Source organism: Chelon labrosus (assembly GCF_963514085.1).
Source record: "Chelon labrosus genome assembly, chromosome: 22".
NCBI classification, from domain to species: domain Eukaryota; kingdom Metazoa; phylum Chordata; class Actinopteri; order Mugiliformes; family Mugilidae; genus Chelon; species Chelon labrosus.
The window spans coordinates 9117550-9140304 of NC_140355.1; the positions used below are offsets into that span (position 1 = coordinate 9117550).

At 41.8% G+C, this 22755-nt stretch overlaps 1 protein-coding gene across 1 annotated transcript in view; it reads left to right on the forward strand.

The window, feature by feature from the left end:
* The first annotated feature begins 4190 nt into the window (after positions 1–4190).
* Positions 4191–22755, forward strand: part of LOC311507937 (matrix metalloproteinase-17-like) — an 81179-nt gene continuing 62614 nt past the window's right edge. The window contains exon 1 of the mRNA XM_084572482.1: positions 4191–4634. Within this exon, the coding sequence (XP_084428608.1) occupies positions 4500–4634 (135 nt within the window). The 5' untranslated portion in view covers positions 4191–4499. The remainder of the gene's footprint in view (positions 4635–22755) is intronic.

Below are 22755 nucleotides of genomic sequence, written 5' to 3' on the forward strand. Positions count from 1 at the left end.
GGAGAGAGAAAGATGTGGAAATGGTACGAGATGCGTTTGAGGGCAGGACACACATACACACCGTGTAAGATTGATTAACTGCAATTGTGTTATCAGTATTGATTCCACTTTCCAGAGTGATATTGACAATCCCTCCAAACTAGACAAATGTTGTCGGAAACATTATTTACAGTAAAGCTTTTGCACATGGACAGTGTAAAAATGGCTTAATACATTCAACCTTGCCAGCGGTGTGTATATTTGCATTTAGCGAATTTAAGTTTGTATACTCTTTATGCATGGTACTGTACCTTCGGGCTGGTAGAAAGGATGTGTTAAACACCACATAAACAGATTTTAAGAGTCAGACAAAGGACAAAATCTTGTTTTCTCCACTCCTATAGCTGGTGGCTGTGAATGGAGAAGCAGGACCTGCTCAAAACAAAAACACGCAAAATGGACAGTGTTCAGATGAAATTAAGATTTCTGAGTTTCCTTCCAGTGTGCGTTCTTTCAAAAAAAATGGATAGCATGTGGAAGAGAATGGGTTCCGTTCTGAGCCAATATATGTATACACAGATCATTCATAACATTATGACCACCTTCCTAATTTTGTGTCTCCCTTGTGCCTCCAAAACAGTTGTGTCTCATCAGAGAATGGACCTTTTGAGGGTGTCCTGTGGTGTCTGGTAACACAATGTTTTGGGTCCAATGGATCAGGTTTGTTTCAGTGCATCCCACGAATACATGATCAGTTTGAGATCTAGTGAATTTGGAGGCCACCAAACACCTTTTACAGCTTTTCATTATTTTTTTGTTTGTTTTTTTAGTTGTTCCTAAACCATTTTTGTGTGTGTGTCTGTGTCAGGCTGCATCCTGCTGGGGATGGCTGCTGCCATCAAGGAGTGTCATTGCTATGGGGTGGGGGTGCCTGATCTGGTCTAGGTGGGTGGTATCCGTTGTGATCAAACGACATCCCACAAAGCCACAGGAGAAACATTCACGTCTCTCCTGAGTGACACTACATGACATAATCTTTTTACCTTAGAAGTTGCAAAGGCTTCTCTTGAGCTGGCGTAGCACAACCGCCTTCCTCAAATACTCAAAAGCTTGCATGCACACAAACTCAATTCATCCCACGTCCAGGCTGGGCAATGGGTTTTCCTATAATTACACAATCTGACCAAGAAAATGAACTAAATTTCTCTGGGACATTACAGTGTAACACTTCAGGTAAAATGTGCATGGGAGCGTGAGATGAGTAAATGGATGTTTTAACCTTGTGTTAATATGAAACTGAATGGATGACCGAAGTTTCTTTTTGCCAGCAGACACGCTGTGAGACACATGCTACAATTATTATGGTGTGGCTATATGACCATGGCTGGCTGAGTGGGAATAGAAGCAGCACTAACTTAGCAAAATATATAATTGTTTATGTCTCTGACTGCTGAACTCTTGAATAATTATTTGAGTCCTCATATCCTCAAATAGTATTTGAGGATATGTGTCCATGCAACTTAGACTGAAAGAACAAGGAGTTCAAACCATGGACTGTATATAAATATGGACAGCGTGTCCCCACTTCCTTGCATTGGCCAAACTGACCCCGATAGTTTCCCGGGGATACGGGCATCTTGCAACTTTGGAGCCTGAATCTGTGCAGTACGATCCAAGAGTGGAGGCACGCGGAGCCGCGATATCGATGACACGTCCACACTCCCTTGAGACTCACTAGCGTTTTTTTTAATTAATACTGCGCTCTGCTCTACCTCCACCAGTTACAACGAAATGTTGGATTATACACTGTACTTGTTTATTTATTTATTTTATCCAACTCTCATGGCCCTACGGACCATTTCCTGTAGCGGTTGGCATGGCAACTTGTAGTCATCATGATGTCACATCCTGTTCCTATCGCATCAAATAACTAACGAAAATGAAAATTCGAAAAATGGACACTTGAACGTGCATCAACTTTATATTAACTACTTAAAATGACAGAAACCATCCTTGAAAAAACTTATTTGACTTGTATTTGTATAAGTGTTTCAGTTTGGCCCAAGTCCCACCCACTAACACAGAGGAAGTGGAGCTTATGACTTATACTGCAGCCAGTCACCAGGGGGAGCTCTACTTGCTTTGGCTTCACCTTTGAGGACTTCTTTATGCTGTCTATGGTTCAAACACACAAGTCATTCAGTTCACTTTAAAAAAATATCTATTCACAGTCTTTATTACATGAACTCATCTAGTAAATGGCTAAATATGTATGTAGCACTTAGTGTTGCCAGTTATTACAGTATGTACCTTCATTACCTGGTGGATTTTAATATTATGCAACACAAAGAAAGAAAAGGACATTAGTCTTTTTTGAAAGAAAGGCGGCGTCTGATACCACTGATTCACAAAATAATTATCTGTGGAGCTCTGCAAATTGTTTTGTGCTTCCTCTGATGTTTCCTCAAATGTGGTGAAAATAGAAGTATAATGAGGGGAGCAAAATAAAACAGCTTTGCATTTTAGAGACATGTGCAGCGTCCCTCATCCAGTGACCCAACTTCTGCTCATGTGTATATTTAACTCTTTGAATGCTGACTGCCCTCATTCTGACTCAAATTCTGCATTAAGTGCTAATATTACTTCTGTATCATTAGCGGCATCTCTCCCTGCTTTCTGAAAAAATGGATTTGACTGACATTTTTACGTGCCCCTAAAGGCCACGGAGACGATAGAGGATGCACTGTATGTATGATACTGATTAATTGAGGTTGGGACACAAAATAATTGAATGACCTTTGGCTGTGATCTAGTTTGAGATTTCTCACTGATGATGCAGTGAAAGAGCAGCCAAGGCAGCCGCTTGACTGGAGGCTGCGTTCAGAGTTTCGAGAGTGAAAAATGAATCACTCTGTCTTTCTGCATCCCTTGCCATTGCGTCTTTTCATTTCTTTATGCCCTTTGCTCTTTAAACTTTATCTCAGCTTGGACCAGGGCAAATACAAACTAATTAGACTATTAACAAGGACAAGCTTCCTCACGCAAGAATTCTTTATTTAAAAATAATGTAGTGTAAAATAAAAAAAACCCTCTTACTTACAGACTAATGGGACAATTACAACTAAGTGGATTGACTAAACTTGTGAATGTGCATGATTGTTGTTTTAGACTGAATATCTCCTTACTAATTGACTTACTAAGTCTCCTTACTAATTACTGCTGTGTGAGCAGTTTACAAAAAAATAAAAAATCCACAATGAGAATATGATAATGTTTTGAAAAATTTAACCCCTTAAGCCCTGCACTGTTATTTGGAAATTTCCACTTTTCCGATTTCAGGAAATGCATTCCCAAGATTACGCACAAAGGCTGCCAAACTTGAGAAGAATTTTGAAATACAATAAATTTTGTATTCTTGCGACCATGCCAGATTGAGGTGTAAAAATTTACATTTTTAACACTGACATTCAAATTGTAAATCAGAGATGTCAGAAATGACTATTCTAGTCATAGTGGAATTAGGCTACATCTTGACAAATGTGTGCTTTGGAAGTTGTGTTTTTAAGAAAGAGATGTGGTTCCTGGTGTAACCCTGCATTGTGAGAGGTGACTGCCCACAGGGTGTACAGTCCTGACTTTATTTATCGCTTTTAGTGCGACAGAATGCATGTGCAATGCACAGAGAGGTGGTGGGGCTGGTAGCTTGCAATGCACCAGGGTGGGCCCACAAATAAATTTTGCCCTAAGGCCCCTAAAGGCTGCAATCTGGCCATGCCTTGTTGATTCACATCTTCAGACCCTACTGGCAGAACATGGAGTTGTTGATGCTGCGTAGAGGTTAAGAAAAAAAAATTATATATATTTTCAAAAGGCATATCAAATCATTTTGGTCCATTAAAGATATTTCAAAAGGGGATTCGTTCTTAAACATGCTATAGCCACTTAACATTGACAAATGATTCATGTAGTGATTAGTCTCTACTTTATGTCTCAACCCTAGCCTCCAAGACTCTCAGATTACGCACGGGTGCGCGCGTCATGGATTCAGTAGTGTCAAAGTGGGCTGTGAAAGGCGCCGAACTCCCCCTCCTCTTTCCAACCTACCCTCCCTCAGTCCCTCCCTCCCTCCTTCCCCCCAGTGCTTTGGGCCAAACGCACATGCACTCTCGCTGTGTGCGTCAACGAGCGGTCTCTTCTCCTGCTCGGGACAAAACCTCACGCAGCTGCTTTCATTTCCCACTGCTGGAGACTGCGCGATGAGGAGCGGACCTCGCGCGTCACGCTGCTGGGATATAATCATCTGACGGACTCGATATTATAAGCCAAGAATCCGCAATTACTTTCCTCTGATTGCTGCCTCTTAGGTGATAACTTGTGAATCCAGAAACGCTCCAGCCGCTACCGGCTTTAATGTGTTTTATGTGTTTGCGCTCAACAGTGAGGTAGACTTATTTGTCCAGTGGATGCGGCCGTCGGGGTCGATGTCTGAGCCCTGCAGGATCAGCCTGTCATAGGGCATCATGGTTTCTGCGCTTCTTCACAAGTGGACGAGGAATATTTCTCCTGAGATGCTGCTGCTGCTGCCGATATTGTGTTTTTTACCTCTGACTGGAGCGGCTCCTTCTCCGACTACCGAGCAGCTGGACATGGGGGTGGTAAGTTTTCCATCTTTTTTTTTTTTTTTTTTTGCACGGGGGTATGAAGTTTTGCCACCACTTTTGGAGACGAGGGGGTGGGAAGTTTTGTTACAGCGAGCATGGAATATAGCGGAGCGTTTTTAGCCAACTCTTAAGTCCACTTTTGGATGGAGCCGAACGCCGTCCTCACCATTTGATCTGAGCTCCAACACCTCGCAGCAGCATCGCGTTGTAAGCTGCGTGTAATATGAAAAGTCTGTTCTCCAGCGCTGGAGTCAGTCCCCGATGGCTTCCAATAAATAAATGTAAATGTATTTGCCTTGGCAGAATATCGACCTTCTGCACCGCATGCTGACATAGTGCATATCCTGCGCTGAGGAATGGCAAACGGGGCTCACTTCCAGCACAATGACAACCTATAAGCCACAAGACGTTAATTCCCTTTTCTCGGTCATGCCTCTAAATGACCTCTCCAATATGTCACCTGACGCCAAGTCTGAGCAATGAGCAGGGTTTAAGACAGGGATGTGATGGAGCAGCACATCCTGCCGAGCCAATAAAATAATTTCACTGCTCTCACACAAGGTTCTTGATCATATCTTATCATTTCTGACCATTAGTAGAACAGTATATTAACATCTAATTGAGCTAATTTTTTAGTTTTTAGAGGTTATATGTTGTGATGATTGACATAAAAGTATGGAGCATAGCAGATAGTACATTACTATATGTATTTATTTGGTGTGTGGATGCTTAAATTATCTGTACAAGAGCAATTTTCACTTCCTGCGTTATATTTGAAGTTTAATGAGTGGTAGTATCTGTTAATTAGTCATTCTTGGGATGACATTCTAATTTATTCTTTACATTGTCTCGTTAGGCTGTAGCGCTGCTTATCTCCACATTGTCTCAGCTAATGTGACAACTCGAAGCTTTGATGGATTCGTGTTACATGCCATTCATCCAACTTGGGTCTCGTTGCATCTGTCTCTGCCATCTTCTGTCTTGTTTGTCTTGTTTTGGCTTTGCAGAAGATTGAGCTTCATTTCTCTAATCAAAGACATAGGTGTCTGTGGTGCTGAACCGGCTCCGCATATTTCCTGGTGACAGCCGTTCGTCTCCTTGGTCTTTAAATACACAAACCCGCAGATGTGAATTTCTCTTTCATTCCACAGATTTGAGGAATACCTTCATAAGGTGTTGGGTTGGACTTTATTGCTCTGAGAGGATCACTTGGGTACCAGTACCAGTTGCAGCGTTTAGATTATTTTTCATCAAGAAATGTGCTTCAATATTTTTCTTGCACTTGAAGTTCAGTGTGTTGGTTGCTTGGATATGGGTGGTCTGTAGTTGGGAAAGCTGTCCTTCAAGCTGTCTGTCCTGTCTCATCCCTAATCAAGCTACAGTAGCTTTGAATGTCTGAGCAAACCCCTGGCCTCTTACACATCATCAAGTTCTGTTCTCACCATATATAAAACTTGCCTCTTTTTAATTCTGTTGAGAAGATCCTTACTTGCTGTTGAGTCCTCCTTATCATTCGTGTTTAAGTTGACTTTCCAACATTTCATGCTCTACAACTAGATCCAAAAATTGGAGCTCACCACTGTTCTCATTATGGCTGCAACAACGCAATCAATGGTGTCAAATGGTTGCCGGAATAAGTTGTTTTGTGCCTCGACATGTTGCCGCTATGTTCCCGCTTCCCGGTATAATGAAAATGAGATGTGAATCAAAAAGTACAGATTGTCAGAAGCGTACACTATGTAAAAACGAATGGTCTACTAGAGCAGCTGCTATGAACGAGCATCTCAGCAGAGAATATCTGACCTCAGACCAACAACATTTTCCGAAATCGGACAATTACAGTGAGCTTTGTCTCACTGTTGGTTGATGGTCAATGCCTGGGAGTTGTCGATGTGTCCTTATCTGTTGTGTTTCAGACAAGAAGTCAACACAGATTCTCTAGAGCAGATACTAATGGCTAACACCGCAATGCTTCTTTACGGTCCACTTACAAGTTTTTATGACAATACAATGTTCTTCTGGGAAACTTTTGACAAAAACAGCAGAAGGTGTTGACCTGGCCTCCAAGTTCACTAGATCCCAAACTGATCAAGTATCTGTGGGATGATCCATAACAATGACACAGAGGGGGCCTCTCAACCCTTAGCACCCAAAGGCCCCCACTAACAGCATTCTGTGGCCAGACACCACAGGACACCCTCAGAAGACCTATGTCCGTTCACTGATGAGTCATAACTGTTTTGGAGACCCAAAGGAGACCTACACAATATTAGGAAGGTGGTCATAATGTTATGCCTGATCGGTGTACACTTCCATTAACCTTATGCTTTAAGTGAGTGTAAGTTGTCTTTTGCAGATAAATAATACAGGCCATTGACATTTAATCATACTCAGTGTTATTAAGTTCATTAATGTTTGAATACAGCATGCAGCATCTTTCCTAATTGTGTTTACACTGAATAAATCTTAACTTTTGTGATGAATAGTATCAGTGGTAAAAGGTACTCTGAAATGGTTTTGTCATATACAGCTTTCATCGTAGAATATGTTATGAGACAAAGTTTTAAAAAGGATTTGATGGTGGGATAGGTTGCCAGTCTATCCCAGGACTGACACAGAAAGACAAACAATCTATCCAGTGTAGAAGGACGGATTAACCTAACAAGCATATCTTTGGACTGGAGGAAGTCGGAGCACGGCAAGGGGTTCGAACCCAGAACCATGCTGTGAGGCGTTATTTTCCTCATTGATTAGTCATCCAACTACTTTCTTGATTAATCAGTTGTTTTGTCTATGAAGTGTCAGGAGAAATACTGAAGAAATGTCCATCTCAGAATTTCTCAGAACTCAAGGTAACATCTTCAAATGTCTCTCTTTTTCCAATTAGCATGGCGAACCTTCCAAATATTTCATTCTCCATCACATAAAACACAGACTAATAATAATAAATAAAATCTTAGCTTGAAAAGATGACAATTTTCTCTCAGTTGATTGATTAAAGGACTTTCAGTGTCCCTACCTTAGAGTCAGCGACAGCGTTATATGAATGTGATAATTGGCCTTCTAAACAAAGCGGAGACAGATTTGTTGTTAGAAGGATCACAGGAGTCAGACAGGCAGGCGTACATATGAGCCCCCTTCTCCCATGTGACTGGCTGATTGACTTTTAAGTGGGATTTCTCTTATATTGATGCAGTTGCTCTCAGCTGTGGAGAACAGGTGGATAATTGGTTGTTGAGGGTTTGAGGAGCTTCTTGCATCTCAGCCCAGTTGTGTAAATAACTGCTACACATCTGGGACTTGGTTCACAAACACAGCTATCTACCCACAGAACCGTGTCCTGATCTCCAGCTCTGCTGCTCCAAGGTCCCATTACACTTCAGAGCCATCACTTGGCTTTTAGTTGAGCTTGAGCGCTGACTGTATCCATCTCCTTCTGTAACTACTGTACACAGTGGCCGTAATTAACTGCGCCACAACTTAAAGCACAGCTCTGAGGCATCCAGTTTCCAGCTTAGCTGCTATCTAGCCCAGCACATCACTGCAGAGCACCAATTTGCAATTTCAGCATTTGAGCGAACGGCTACACAACTGCTACAATGTAATCCACACTATGTTTTCTGCTCATGATATCATTTTACTCCTGTTGGCTGTTTTCCGCTCTAGTACAGAGTGACTGAGTTCCAGGGATAGTAGTGTACTTGTCACAGCAGCTGTCTTAACATAGAGTGAAGTCACCCACCGATAAAAGCGCCTTAATTACTACATTAAAGAAACTTGAAAATGTCTTTGTTGCATTTAATCTTTTTCGGTGCATAAAATTTTATTCACGTCATTTGTTTTTACTGTGTTGCAACACGTAAAAAACAAACGAGTGTGTGCTTTGTGTCTGATGGGACAACCACTCCCTGCCAGTCTGCATTTAAATCTCATTTTACTTCATAATGTCTTCAATGAGAATACCATCTGGTCCTGTCCACTGAGCAGAAACGAAAAAAAAAAAAAAGAAAAAAGTCTGGTAGACGCCACCCTCCTCCACCCACTCCCTCTTCTCTTTCCCTGCTCGACCTCATAATACTGAATTCTCATGCAACAAGCCTGCCCGGCACCGCTGCCACCACCCCTCGTTAGCTCTGCCTTTGCCTCTCATGAGGGTACGTTTCACCAGTATCATATTATGTACCCTCGGTCTTTCAGTCTCTTTCCTTCAATTTTCCTCCTCAAAGCCAGATAGGGGTCTTTCTTTGTGCCGGCACATCATGGTTCTTCTGATTGCACCTAGAGGCCCAGGCATACAGGGGACTTAAATAAAAGACTGGAGACAGTGAAGGACTGGTGCACTGATATCATCTAGAACTGGTCAAGAAAAGAAAGCATACAGTAGACAGTAACTGTCTTTAACAGCTGTGGCACAAACTGGTTGTTAATTGTCTTTATTGCAGCATTACACTGGACTATTGAGACACCTTTAGCGCCTTTGTTCCACTTTCATGATGCTGTGTGACCTTTCTGTTTGTAGCACTCGCACTTATACCAAGGACAAGGACGCTTTCCACATGATGTCAAGCGTGGGATTACCACACAGGAGGATAGAATTCATCATTGTGTGATGACTGACAGAGACCACCAGTGACAGCTCAGTGTGTAATATGTGGCACATTCTCAGCTTTTCGGGAAGAGGGAGACACTGTGGAAATCAACCAGTCCTTCACTTTGCCCCTATCCGATCTGTCATCGCAGCTTTGCTAAGTGTAAAAGTTCCCCCGGGACTTTCGAGCTTCCGAGGAGACTGTCAGAGTTTATAATATCCATTGAGCCCAATTCAACAAGGATCTTAACCTTGCACTTTACTGGCTGCTGCCGTGCTGTGGCGTGGCGGTGTGGGAGTAAAGTGTGGCAGCTTCTGCATGATGTATTCGGCCAGTGACAACACTTGATAAATTTGAATGAAGTCATGCTTGAATCTTGATGTTGTTGACTGGAGGGCTTGTTGATTAAAATGAAAACAGTTCTGGTCTGGTTAAAGCGGTGAATCCCTCTCTGCTGCCAGTCTCACACACATAGACTTTGATCATTTCAGATTCAACTAATCAGACAGACAGACGTCTAAATCTATCAACTACTCAATGTTGACTTGACTGTGGGGATAGCTGATTTATTTTTCTACATATTCTGTGTAAATTAAGATTCTTCTTTTTCTAAAATTCCACGCTGACCACACAACCACATCAAAACACTTTGCTCTGTTCACTCCAGCAGAAAATGGAAGAATTCAACAGTTAAGGGATATTTTACTGGAAGATTTTACCAAAGAGCGCAGCAAAACCAGCCTCCAGGGCTTTGAGGATGTGCATTTGAGAGCTGCATACAGCATTTGCTCTTGCCAATGCTGTGTGATTTTGTGCCGTCGTAAAATGACTGAACTTGTTTGAGGGCAATACTTCTGTGATTCCACGAGCCTAAGCTGCAAGCAGTTTGCAATTTGCGTTTATTTTCCAAAGAAAAGTGTCCGTTTGTAGATCTGTCTATTTTTGTTTGATTTTACAGTAGTAATAGATTTAATACTGCGGACAAGAGAGTGCTGTTTTCCATGACAGAGCCGCACGCGATGGTCTCTTTCTATTGACGCGAGCTGACTTCATTACTTGTGCAGGCCCACTCCACGGCTCCCCATATAGAAAACCTCAAATCAACTCCATGTGGACAGTTCTATTTTAACTCCGGGGGCCCCGCCTTCCTTCTTGTCTTCAACCAGATCAAGGTTCTTGGTTGCCGTTGCTATTCAAAGGGCCGCCTGGATCTTGTAATTACAGTGGTTTCTGGTGTTGTGCTGGCTCGGATGCAAGAACCTAAAATAATCTATAGCCCTGCCAGCTGAACTGCCAATAGACTGCTTTAATGGCATGATCAAGAAAACCCAAAAGCACCAACAAAGCTACTCTCAAACTGCTTGCAGAAATTGGCAGAATTATAATAAATGTGGTTTTGTGTGTGTGCTTGTCAGTTTCTTCTTGTTTGTGTGTCGCTATAAAATGTCTGTGTGCATGATTGTGTGTGCGTGTGTGTGTGTTAGTTGCCACCACACTGGTGATCTCATGGTTTGTTTCTACATAGGAGTTGTCATTTCTTAACAAGTGGAGCAGATGATTGAAAAAAAAAAGTGAGCGAGACTGGAAGAAGATGATTGCGTATTGTCTTTGGGGCCAACTTCAAGAGTGTTATGTGTTCATGATCCAATTTCTCTGAAGGTCCAAGTGAAATGAAGAGAATTACAAGTAGACCAAGAGAGATTGAGTGGGTGGCGTGGATAAGCTGCATCTCCATCCAACCATCTTTAGCAATTAGAACTGCTTTCTCTAGTCCAATGTTGATACTCAACTTCCTATCGAGTGAATGTAATGAGGCACTAACCGTCTGCAGAATTTCAAGTGGCACTCTTGATTGTGTGAATTACAGTTTATCTGACTGTGTGAACTGCGGCCTGGCTTATTTCTGCATTTGGGTTAATGTTAAGAATAGGGCTGTGCTCTTTTAGGCGTTTAAGAATAGAGTCAAACACACACACACACCGGCGCGCACCCACACACGTCCAGGCGTACTTGTTCTGTGTGTGTTTCTGCACGTGCACACCTACTGTAGTCATGCCAGCTGCCAACATTCCTCTGCTAAAGCTAGAGAAACGTCTTTGTGAGGATCACTATAGTAACACATAGCAGCCATTTCATGGCTTTATGAAGTGTGTACAAGGTCAGTCCATAAATACATACTTAAGTATGCGTTCCCTCCTACAACTTTAACTTTAAAATGCTGTTAGAAAAGGTAACCTTGAGCAAACATTATTATGTTCTTGGTTTCTTGTGACATCTTTCCATACCCTGAGGCGTGGAAGAGATTCTACAATCTACATGTGACACTGATTCCACGTGTTTCTGAGAGGAAAATAGATAAAGCTTTTCGTTGCTATGTAGTTTGAGCTTTCTGACGGATGATGTTACGTTGGATTCAGAGATTTAAACCTATCCCCAACTCACCTCTACCATCGCTGCAGTCCCGACCAAGCTGTGACTGGAGATAACATAATTCTTCTCAGATAATAAAGACTTTCGGTCACATAAAAATGGATTGATTTTCAAATACATGCAACAACTGGCATCTAACGTCGCACACAGACATTTGCGCATTCCGAAATGCACACAGATCAACACAGACAGATGCGGGTTAGCGCGCAGAAACGAACAAGTTGAAGTCTGAGCCTGTGATAGCTAAGAGCTATCAAGTTCCTCTGTGTGTGTGGGTGTGTGCAACTTTCGGGCCTTCTCTTTTATCCTCCCTATCAAAGGACACTGACCAAGCTTCATTCAGTCCTTGTGTCTGTTGGGCTTTGGCTCAGTGTCATGCCACATTACCACCCACAGAGAGAAGAACTTCAAAGAAGGTTTGGGAGCTTTTCCCCCTCCGTGGATCTGCTGAAATGTATGTCTTTTAAATGAAGCTCCAGTTACATGGGGCCATTCTAATTGGCTCCATCAGTTTGTTTATCTTTAATCGCTTGCTGCCATTTTTAAGTCATCTTCCTTCTTTGCTTCCCCTCCTATCCCAATGGTCTGATAACTAGATTTTTTTCCTACTTTTTGTGCAGCATTGCACACACGCACACAGTAGTTACATAAGTTTTAGTAGTAGCTTTTCTCCTGTGGCTTTGGCTTCACCAGCTTGAAATATCCTCTGTCTCCTGCTATCACGTGCAGGTTAATTTGTGCACTGTAGTTTAGGGCTGCCATTAATACAACTTCTTACTGAAATGTGCTCACGATGAGTAAATGCAGAGCTTATAGGATTTAAATATCCACGGGGATGGCACTGGTGTGCCGTTCTGGCCTCTCAGAATCAGGGTAAGTTGCTGCTGGCAGATATTAAGCACATTTTGCCCTTGGCAGACAAGATCCTGCTACAAACCAGAGATTAATGGTCTTAGCAAAGAGGTTACCACACACCCTGAAAAGAAATGTTTTTCAAATCATTATATAAACCATTGTTTACATCATTCTGACCAACATTAGAATTAGCAAGATTTCTGTGTTTTGACCTAGTTCTTCTGGGCATGCATCATCAGAAGTGATTGTAAAACCACACCATCAAAAAAAACTGATGAGTCAGATTTGGTGAGGGAATGTGAACTAGCCTATCACAGAGCATGAAAACTTGCTGCTCTAACCTGATGTCCTCCCTAAAACCTTTATTTGTTTCTGGAGGGAAAGGGTTGTTCTCTCTCCCTCAGAACTTCATGTTTTCCAATTCTTGGTGCACCTTCTTCTATTCTTTCTCTCATCGTTTCTGTTTCTTTTTACCTTTCCGCATCACTTTTTCCAATGAGCATGTGGTACTGCTATTACTATTACTATTTTTTTTTTGGTCTCCCACTCAACAACAAACACCACCTGGCTATTACTGTGTAGCTCCCACTCAAGCCGCCGAAACTAGGCGCATACTCCAGAAGAAGAAGGAAGAAGAAGGACATAGTGAAGATGTCCTGTGGTATCAAGATGTTAGCAGCAGATTCTTTGCATCATTTAATTTGGGAGATTGGGCCTCAATGGATCATACTTGTTTTCCTGACACATCCCACCGATGATGACTGGATTCAGATTTGGTGAATGTGGATGACAAGTCATTAACCACATTGTGATGTCCCTAAAACCATTCCTGAACAGTTTTTGCAGCATGGCAGCATACATTAAACACTCGACATAGACGCTGTAACTTACGCACGTAGCCAATGCCAGTGTGAGCCATTTATACTTGTGCGTTTGTCGGTCTGGATCCCCCTGTAAAAATGTCTCCCAAACGCTAGTTGGCACTGTGCCTTTTTTCCAGTCCGGTTCATTTTTGTTTTGTCTAGTCCCAGCTTCACTTTCAACAGTGCTGACTTTCGCAGACATTTCGCCAAAATTTTGGCCAAGACATCTCTGAACCTCCTCAGTTAACCTTTCGCTCAATGTGTTCCATCCAAAACAATCACTTCCAAAATTGCGGAGATGGAGAAGCAGCCAAAAATACTAAAGCGGAAACATGCTACTACCAAGCGGACCAATCACAGCGGCGCGTAGTTACATTTCTGGGGGAGGTGCACGTCAGCTACGGCACTAAGGACTGCACAGGGTCTGCGTATGTTCTGCACTGTTGGCGTAGCTTCTGCGTCTATTTAACGCTCATGAGAAGGCCAGGACCCAAGGTATACCAGCAGAACATTGGCCTATGGATCACTTTACCTCCGGTGGTTTGCTTTCTTCCTCATAGTACATCCCGCAGGTAAACACTCCACACGGACCTTGCTGTCCAATGGATGTTGAATCATGAACACATAGCAGCACTGACTTTGTGAAGTGTGTACAAGGTCAGTGCATAAGTACATCCTTAAGTATGCATTCCCTCCTACAGCTTTAAACTTTAAAAGCCGTTGGAGAATGGATTGAGTGTCTAGTACTTTGAACAAACATTGAATATTACACAAGCATTATTATGTGTACTACCATGTTCCTGGTTTCTTATGACATCTTGTCATATCTTGATGGGTGAAAGAGATTCTACAATCCACATGTGACAATGATTCCATATGTTTCTGACAAGAAAATTGCTGTGCAATGGCTGTTAAACAATGAGTGATTTATCAAATTCAAGACATATTCTTCCATTTTTCATGGTGCAGTTTTGATTCCCATGTGCCCTTTCAGCAGTGGATGAGGTTAGTATGTGCTCTCTGATATGCCTGGAGCTGTGAAGCCCTATATGCATTAAGCGGACACATTTCTATTATACTCAGCGTTAAGGTTTTTATCAAGTTGTGCTACGGTAGCTCTTCTGCAATAGTAATCAGATCACATGGGCCAGCCCTCAGTCCCCACGTACGTCATTAAACCTTGGGCGTCAATGACCCTGCTGCTAGGTCAACGACTGTCCTTCCATGGATGACTTTTGGTATGCACTAACCACTGCGTACTGGGAAAACCCTACAAGTCTTGGTGTTTTGTACTTACTCTGACCTTGTCAAAGTCGCACAGTCCCCATTTTTCCTGCTTTCAACACATCAACTTTAAGAACTGACTGTTCAGTTGATGCCTAATATATAATATACATTGTCAGGTACCACTGGAACAAGATAATCAGAGTTATTATTCACTTCAACCGTCTGTGGTTTTAATCTTTTGGCTGATTGTTGTATGTTTCCTTCTTTGTCTAGCCTCTCTCTCTCTCTCTCTCTCTCTCTCTCTCTCTCTCTCTCTCTCTCTCTCTCTCTGTCTCTCTCTCTCTATGTATTTCCTCTGCTTGTGTCTTCACCTCTCCCTCTTAAAATCTATGTTTCTGGTGGAGGATATGAGGAAGGTAAAGAGACAAACAGGAGTCGAGTTTCAGCTTTCTTTACAACCAGCTGTTCCTAAGACAGGGATTAAATGATTCACTTACAGTCGCATTTTAATCCTCGTTGTCACGCTGTCACACGTACAAACATGCAAATAGGGACAGATTTTCTTCCAAAGTGTCTAGAGCATGGCATTCATATCAGAAATTGAATGGGGACTGGGTGTCAAAATAAGCACATCCATCATAATGTGCTGCGTGCTTTCAACAAGTAAGACTTGTGTCCCATTATATGCACATTGTGTCTGCAGCAGAGCAAAATACTTCCTGAAGTGAAGTGATTGAGCGCTTCAGCAGGGTTGCGCGTGTGCCATCTGCTTGCAAAATAGTGGGGTGGAATCTTTTATTGTACGCCATCCTTTCCTCCATTTTGCTTCTTTCCTCTTCACTGCAAATAATCACTGGAATGTTGTTTTTATAAATCAACTCTAAGCAAACATAGACTCCACATCGGTGGAACAATAACCAAGTTCTGCACATTTCTATGGATTTTTAAGATGACAGGGACACTTGAGGAAATGGGGAACTCAAGATGTATACATTCAAGACTTAACACTAATTTTCTACAGGACTCCTGAAAGAAAAGGACTGATCCTCTTCAGTAAAGTGGTGGATGGTTTGAGATGAGGCTCGTGCCAACCCTAACCCATAACAAAAGGAACACTGATCCACCTAGACCTTTTTGGTCACTGGAAAGCACAAATAGTGTTCATTCCTACTAATCCTTTGATTATTTGTTCTTTGTTGTCCACAACAGGATAGAAGAGATTACATATACTGTATAATTGTTTAACACCTACAACTTATGGAGGCTTTGTCACATATCCTTCCACAGTATTGTAATATGTACCAGCTCCATTGCGGATTATTTGGAAACATTATATAATATATGCACAAATGATGCTAAATATAACAAATGGGCCAGTTAGTTTGACTGTGGGTCCTTTCAGCAACATACGGCTTATTGTTTGTTTATTCATGGTTTTCACTGAAGAAGTCAGTGGTTTAAACAGGATTCACACGGATTTAATGTTCCCACGCATTGAAGAGTTTTTTTCTTCCTTCTGCGTAAAGATTGATCTCCTCTGATTTGGGCTAAAGTTATATTCTTTGGGGAATGTGCAAAACCTGGTAATAGAAAGTGAGGAAGAAAATGTGCAGAAGCTATGAACTACATGTGCACTGACACTGATTATAATAAAATAATACTAAATACAGTTTAGTCTGATTATCAGCAGACTATTTATAATACACATTATGAACAGTAGTCAGTTACTCAGTAACAGTAACTAACTTACAACTATTTTAATGTGACTAAGATCACAAGCTATCAACATTAGTCAAACAGATAGATAGATCCATACATAATGTATAACAAAAAACTAAAACAATAAAAACAAAAACCTATATGTACAATACAGATGAGGAGTTGTACAGACTGGTGGCTCGAGGCAGGAAGGATTTACTGTAGTGTTCCTTGAGACAATGAAGTTGTCTGAGTCTCTTGGAGAAGGTGCTCCTTTGTCTGTCTGCCACATGGTGGAGAGGGTGGTCAGGGTTATCCATGATTGATAACACTTTGTTTAGTGTCCTCATCTCCACCACCACTTCAAAAGTTTCCTGCCTGCACTCAATGACGGATTGAGCCTTCCTGATCAGTTTGTTCAGTCTGCTGGTGTCACTGGCTGCAATGCTGCTCCCCCAGCAGACCACAGCAGAGAAAAGGGTGCTGGCCACAACAGACTGGTAAAACCCCTTCTCGATTCTCTCTTTATTTAGAACGAGAAAAAAATTGCTATGAGGTAAAAGAATTAAAAAAAAATCATGCAAATGGCTCAATCAAAATGCACCAACAATAACGGTAAAAAGATTCTCTCAGTCTACAGTTTTGAAATTCTACCCAAAAGGAAATCATGTCACATGTTTACGGGGAAACTTCAGGGGTATTCCTCTCTCTAATCTCAAATTTGCACACACTCAATAACAGGGAAGCAGATGGAAACGAAGGTGCAGCAGGTTGCTCTGCATCTACTGTGCTACACTCCAGTCCAGTAGGTGGCGATAGTGCGCCCATTAGCTGGTCTGACAACTGCCAATCAACTTGAAGGAATAAGAAAAAAACAGCACGGTGAATAACTTGATGTAACAAAACAAACAAACAAAAAAAAAAATTAGAAGTCTAAATGAATGTGGATGAAAAAGTGTTTGGACTCATTCTCTCTACTCTTCAGAGAGACCTGTAGGTGAGATTTTAACTGTCGGTTTTGATATTTGTGAACAGCAGTATGTTAGCTAGCAGCAACCTCGAGGGATGCAATGTTTACCATTTCTTGACGGCACAGTCAGCTGTTCCATCCCTCGTGGACTCGCTTCTCTTGGCTACGTTGAAACTGTTGATGTAATCGTCCAGGTCTGGGCTCGTGCCATGGTTTGGGAAGATCTTTAAACTCTCACATTAGCAGAAATCCAACAACATGCTCCAGCAAGAGATACTGACTAGCTGAACATACACCGATCAGGCATAACATTATGACCACTGACAGGTGAAGTTGATAACTTTGACCATCTTGTGACAACGCAATGTTGCTGGGAAACTTTTGGACGTGGTACTTGTGTGGATGTTACTTAGACATGCACCACCCACCTAGACCAGACCAGGCACCCCGACCCCATAACAATGACACAGAGGGGACCTCTCAACCCATAGGACCCAAGGGCCCCCGCAAACAACATCCTGTTTCCAGACACCACAGGACACCCTCAGAAGGCCCATGTCCATTCTTTGATGAGTCACAACTGTTTTGGAGGCACAAGGGAGACCTACACAATATTAGGAAGGTGGTTATAATGTTATGCCTGATTGGTGTATAGTACTATGCACTAGCTCTGGGTTTTTAGTTTTTGTTGGTCTGATTGATAAAAGACTGCTATCTGTTTCCTTTCTTTCATTTAGATATTGCACAGATCTAATTTATTCCTCTAATGAAAGATATTTTTTGAGGCTCTCACAAATTAATGAATACCTTAATTCAGACACCGAACAAGAAAACTAATAAAGTAATGTCAGCCCAGTATGAGATTATATTTGCATATATTAGGTGCTTGCACCCTACAGTTAATGAAAGCTGGTGGAAAATTGACACTTTGTGAGCTGCTAATGTTTGAGCTCTTTAAAAACTGAGCCCCACTTTCAGATTTCAAACATTACGCAAACCCTGAACAGAGGCATTCGTGGAAAGAGAAGCAGAGCAAGGTCATGCTGAGTTTAAAGGAGTCGGGGGAAAGGTGAGCAAGGGAAATGCATTAAAGTAGATGGATGATTCGTCGGCCTAGATTAATTCTCATTCTTACACTGCCTGGCGATCCAACCTCAATTTTCTGTTCGATTAAATGTGTCATTCAGGCTGCATGTCACCCCCAATTTCCCTCTCTTTCTATCCGCCTATACTTCTCCGTCTTTGATCTTATCTGTTTGCACAAATGAGGCTAAATCCTTCATCTCTGCAGTAAATTGTGTTTACACTCAGGATATGCCTTTGGAATGGTTTCAGGAGCTCCTCAGTCAAACACACTTAAGCAAGCTTTCATTCCTTGGATCTACACCATCCTTGTGTAATACTTTGAGCAAACCATCTCTTGGAATAAGCTGGTGATATAAAACGGGATGCTGTTACAACTGCTTTGAATGATGATAGCATCTTTGTGCCTGCTCCAAAGTTCAGTAGAAAAGAAATGTCCTCACTGGAGAGCAACATCAGAAGGAGATGATTTTTTTTGATGGGAGGCATATTGTCACTGGCTTTTATTTCTTTTAGTTGAAAAAGATATTTTCAATAGGACTGAAAAAGATTAGGATCTCTGTGTAGTTAAAGCTATTTCTTAATTAAAATCTTTATGGGATATTTTTGTTAGATGTTGTTCTGGTCTTTATCTTCACTCAGAGCCTGTGATTCTAACCAGTTGCGAGATCTGGAATATAGACATCACGATATTAAAAACTAGGTTTGAAACTTTTATAAAATGTTGTGGCACTATAGAAAAAGCAAAGATGCTACAGTGCTTATACACCAATCAGACATAACAGTATGACCACCTTCCTAATATTGTGTAGGTTTCCCTTGTGCCTCCAAAACAGTTGTGACTCATCAGAGAATGGACATGGGCCTTCTGAGGGCGTCCCGTGGTCTCTCGCAACTGGATGTTATTAGTGGGAGCCTTTGGGTCCTATGAGTTGATCAGGCTTGTTCAAGTGCATCTTGCAGATTCTTCTTCAGTTTGGGATCTAGTGAATTTGGAGGCCAGGTCAACACCTTGTGCTGTTTTTCATGTTTTTTGAGTTGTTCCTAAATCGTTTTTGTGTGTGCCTGTGTCAGGCTGCATCCTGCTGGGGATGGCTGCTGTCATCAAGGAGTGTCATTGCTATGGGGTGGGGGTGCCTGGTCAGGTCTAGGTGGGTGGTACATGTCTAAGTAACATCCACATGAATGCCAGGTCCAAAGGTTTCCCAGCAGAACATTGTGTCGTCACAAGATGCTCAATGTTATTCACGTCTCCTGTCAGTGGTCATAATGTTATGCCTGAATACCAAAATGTATTTCATTGCTAATTATTTCAAGTCACTGATGTCAACTCTCCGGTAAAGCTGCAAAAGGAACACATGAGGTGACTGTTTCTGCCCTTCTCGAGCATCCCTGTAGTTCCTGTGGTGGTACCAGTAAATGTGGCTTAATATTAAAGGTCACAGAAGTCTGGGGGTGTCATGGCATTGAATTTAGACGTTCAATTTGGTTTTCCTTGTTTCCTGTTTTATTTTGAAATGGTCCCTTACTCTGTGCCGTTCAGTCTGTTATACTTCTGCCTGTAGCCCTATTCTCACAGGACTCATTTTACCTGGAGACCTCTACTAATTTGTTATAACAGCGGAAGTCCTTTGTGATCATAATCAGCCATTAAACCATTACGAACTGTGGACATCAGCCATGTCTGTAATTGTAAAGTAAAAACCACACTGCCCATTACCGACCCTTTTTCTCCTAACACAGAGGTCCTGTGATAATACTAATCCAGTGACTATCGACACCTCTGTGATTTGGGTTTCTATTTTGGTTGATTCACAGTTTTTTTTCCTGCCTCCTTTCACCTCAGAATTATGAAGCATGTGTTATAATACAAAGTTTTGACAGCTGTTATGGTGCAAAGTCAAGGGTTTGTTGCGTAGCATGCATAATCTTTCACACAAAAAGAAACAAGCCCAAAACTGTTAGAAGAATAAAACTGAAATATTTTGATGAGTTGGATTTTAGTCAGTGGTGCATTGATGTGTTCACCACATCAGTGAAGGTGGAGCTGATTTAAATACTGCCAGGTAGTTTGCAAATTCTCCCTTGGGATCAACGCAGTCTCAAATACAGTTTTATTTTTAAAATTATTAATCCAAATTTGCAAAGTAACGAAGGTTGTCGAAAAGTGTAGAGGTATGAAAGGCATGGTATTAACTCTGACATGTAGTGGAGTGGAAGTAGAAAGTAGCAGACACGTAACAAGGGGTAATGTCAGCAGATGTGAGTCAAACAGTTTGCTTATGCCGTGCGAAAGCGCCACACGAAACCCAGACGTAAGGAGATCAATTCTAAATCACATGACGTCCCCAGGTAAAACTAATCCTGTGATTGTTTGCTCCTCCCTAATTGGTAGCCAGCCTAATTCAGTCTTGTCTCTGTATTTGTTTTCTTTCTTCTTCTTTCGCTTTGTCCTTTGTCAATTCATTTATCCTCATGTTTCCTGGTCTTTCTGTCCAGCCGTCCTTGATTTACCTCACCTCATGTACCAGTGTTCATCCCTGGAAGTTTTCACTGCATTTTTCCTTGTGTTTTCTTGCCTTTGTTCCCTTGTTTTCTCCCTTGTGAGTATTTGCGTTTTGTTCCCTTCATAGTAATTCTTCGTTAAACTCAACTTTATTGTTACATCCACCATTGCCTCCTGGTGGGCGTCTGCGTTTAGGTCGTATCTCCCTGCCACACACACTGCGACGGGGCGGCAAAAAAAAATATTGTAGTTTTAATAAACAGGTCAGGCACTGGTTGTTTTGTCTTTTCCCCGTCATTCCGTGAACAAGCGTGGTTTGATTTTATGCGGCGCGTGGCATGAGTCTGTGAACAGCAGGGTACGGGGGGAAAGGAGTTGGTTACCTCTCTGAGAAGTTGGAGGTGTACAACCTGCCGCCTGCAGCTATTCACCTCTCTGAAATATTTCACACGGATCTGTTGTCAAAAAAATGACTGTTGTTCAACGATTGCAGAACATGCTCCGCCACCATAAGAAAACACATTGCATTTACACTGACTATCTAATAATAAAAGTAAACTTTGCAAGCTAAAGGCTATTAATGTGAAGTTTTCATTAGCAACAGTACGTAAACCACTCAGCTATCCTCTGATTTATCAGTCTGCATTCATATCTGTTTATACGTTGCATTAGCGATAACTTTATATCATTTCATCACAGCCAGTCCATAATAATACAAATCTATGAATGGTGTTAATGCTTTTATCAGTGGCTCCAGAGATTGGGCGATAGATAGTGACATAACAGAAATCTATCTTTTATCTGAATGAAAATCTTCAAGCTTGCCGCTCCATTACGTGGCTCCGCTGCCTCCCTTGCGGTGTCTTTATTTAGCTGTGACAGGTTATTTGACTTATTCTCGGAATTGTTTAGACCTCCACTTTTCTAGTGACATTATCCCCTTCTCTATCTGCAACAGAATTTGTCAGTCTGGTCCCATACCAGCTCTTTACTTTACGGTCCCTGCAAGAGGTGAAGCAATGGAAAGATTCATAACGACAGTATTATGTCATTCAAAGTCTCCCCAGTGGTGAAATATGTGTAAAATGGTTACATCTTCATATTACAATGCCAGGAATAAAACTTTTTAATGGTGCTTGCAGAGGACTGCTGGGGATTGCTACATCAGTGGCTCCGTGCCTTTGTGTGTTGTTTAACTCTCATTCTGTGCATGAAATTTAACCTTTTCTGGATTTTTTTCCAGACAGGAATCTGTATGTTTTGACATTTACGGTAAAAGCACCCAATAGGTAATGAGAGGCTTCATTTTTAATTGGCATTAATTAATGAACTCACAAGATGTATCTTCATTTAATACCACGGTGCTCAAATAAACTCACCCTTTCTCTTACTCAAGTTACGCAACCTTTAAAAAGACCAAAAGTTCAGCCACTGATCTGACCTCATCCTCCAGGTATTAAGGAGCGATGTAAACACTATAATAGACTGTGCTACTTTGCAGCCCTCTGAGAGTCAGCGGGGTTGCAGGGTTAAATGTCTCCCAGTGGCTCATTTCCTGTCAGCGAGGCTGAAGACGAAAGGACTCAGCAAATGTTCATCAGGGCTTAACAGAGAGGCATTGTGGGAGAGAGGGGGCCGCATGCAAAAGCGATTCTGCTTAGGGGGACGTTTTTGTTGTGATACCATTGTGACAGAAGTCATTATGTGTGTCTGTTCCAACTGGCGGCCTTACAATGAAGAACCAATACAGCAGATGTAATGTCACAAGTCCAACTTACTGTAGGTAATAACGACGGGATGGGTGTGAGACTGACGCTGCAGCTTGAAGTCACGTAGGCTAGTTGTTTGTTTTTCAGAATAAGGATTCTTGCATTTTTCAAGCGCGGCATGGAGT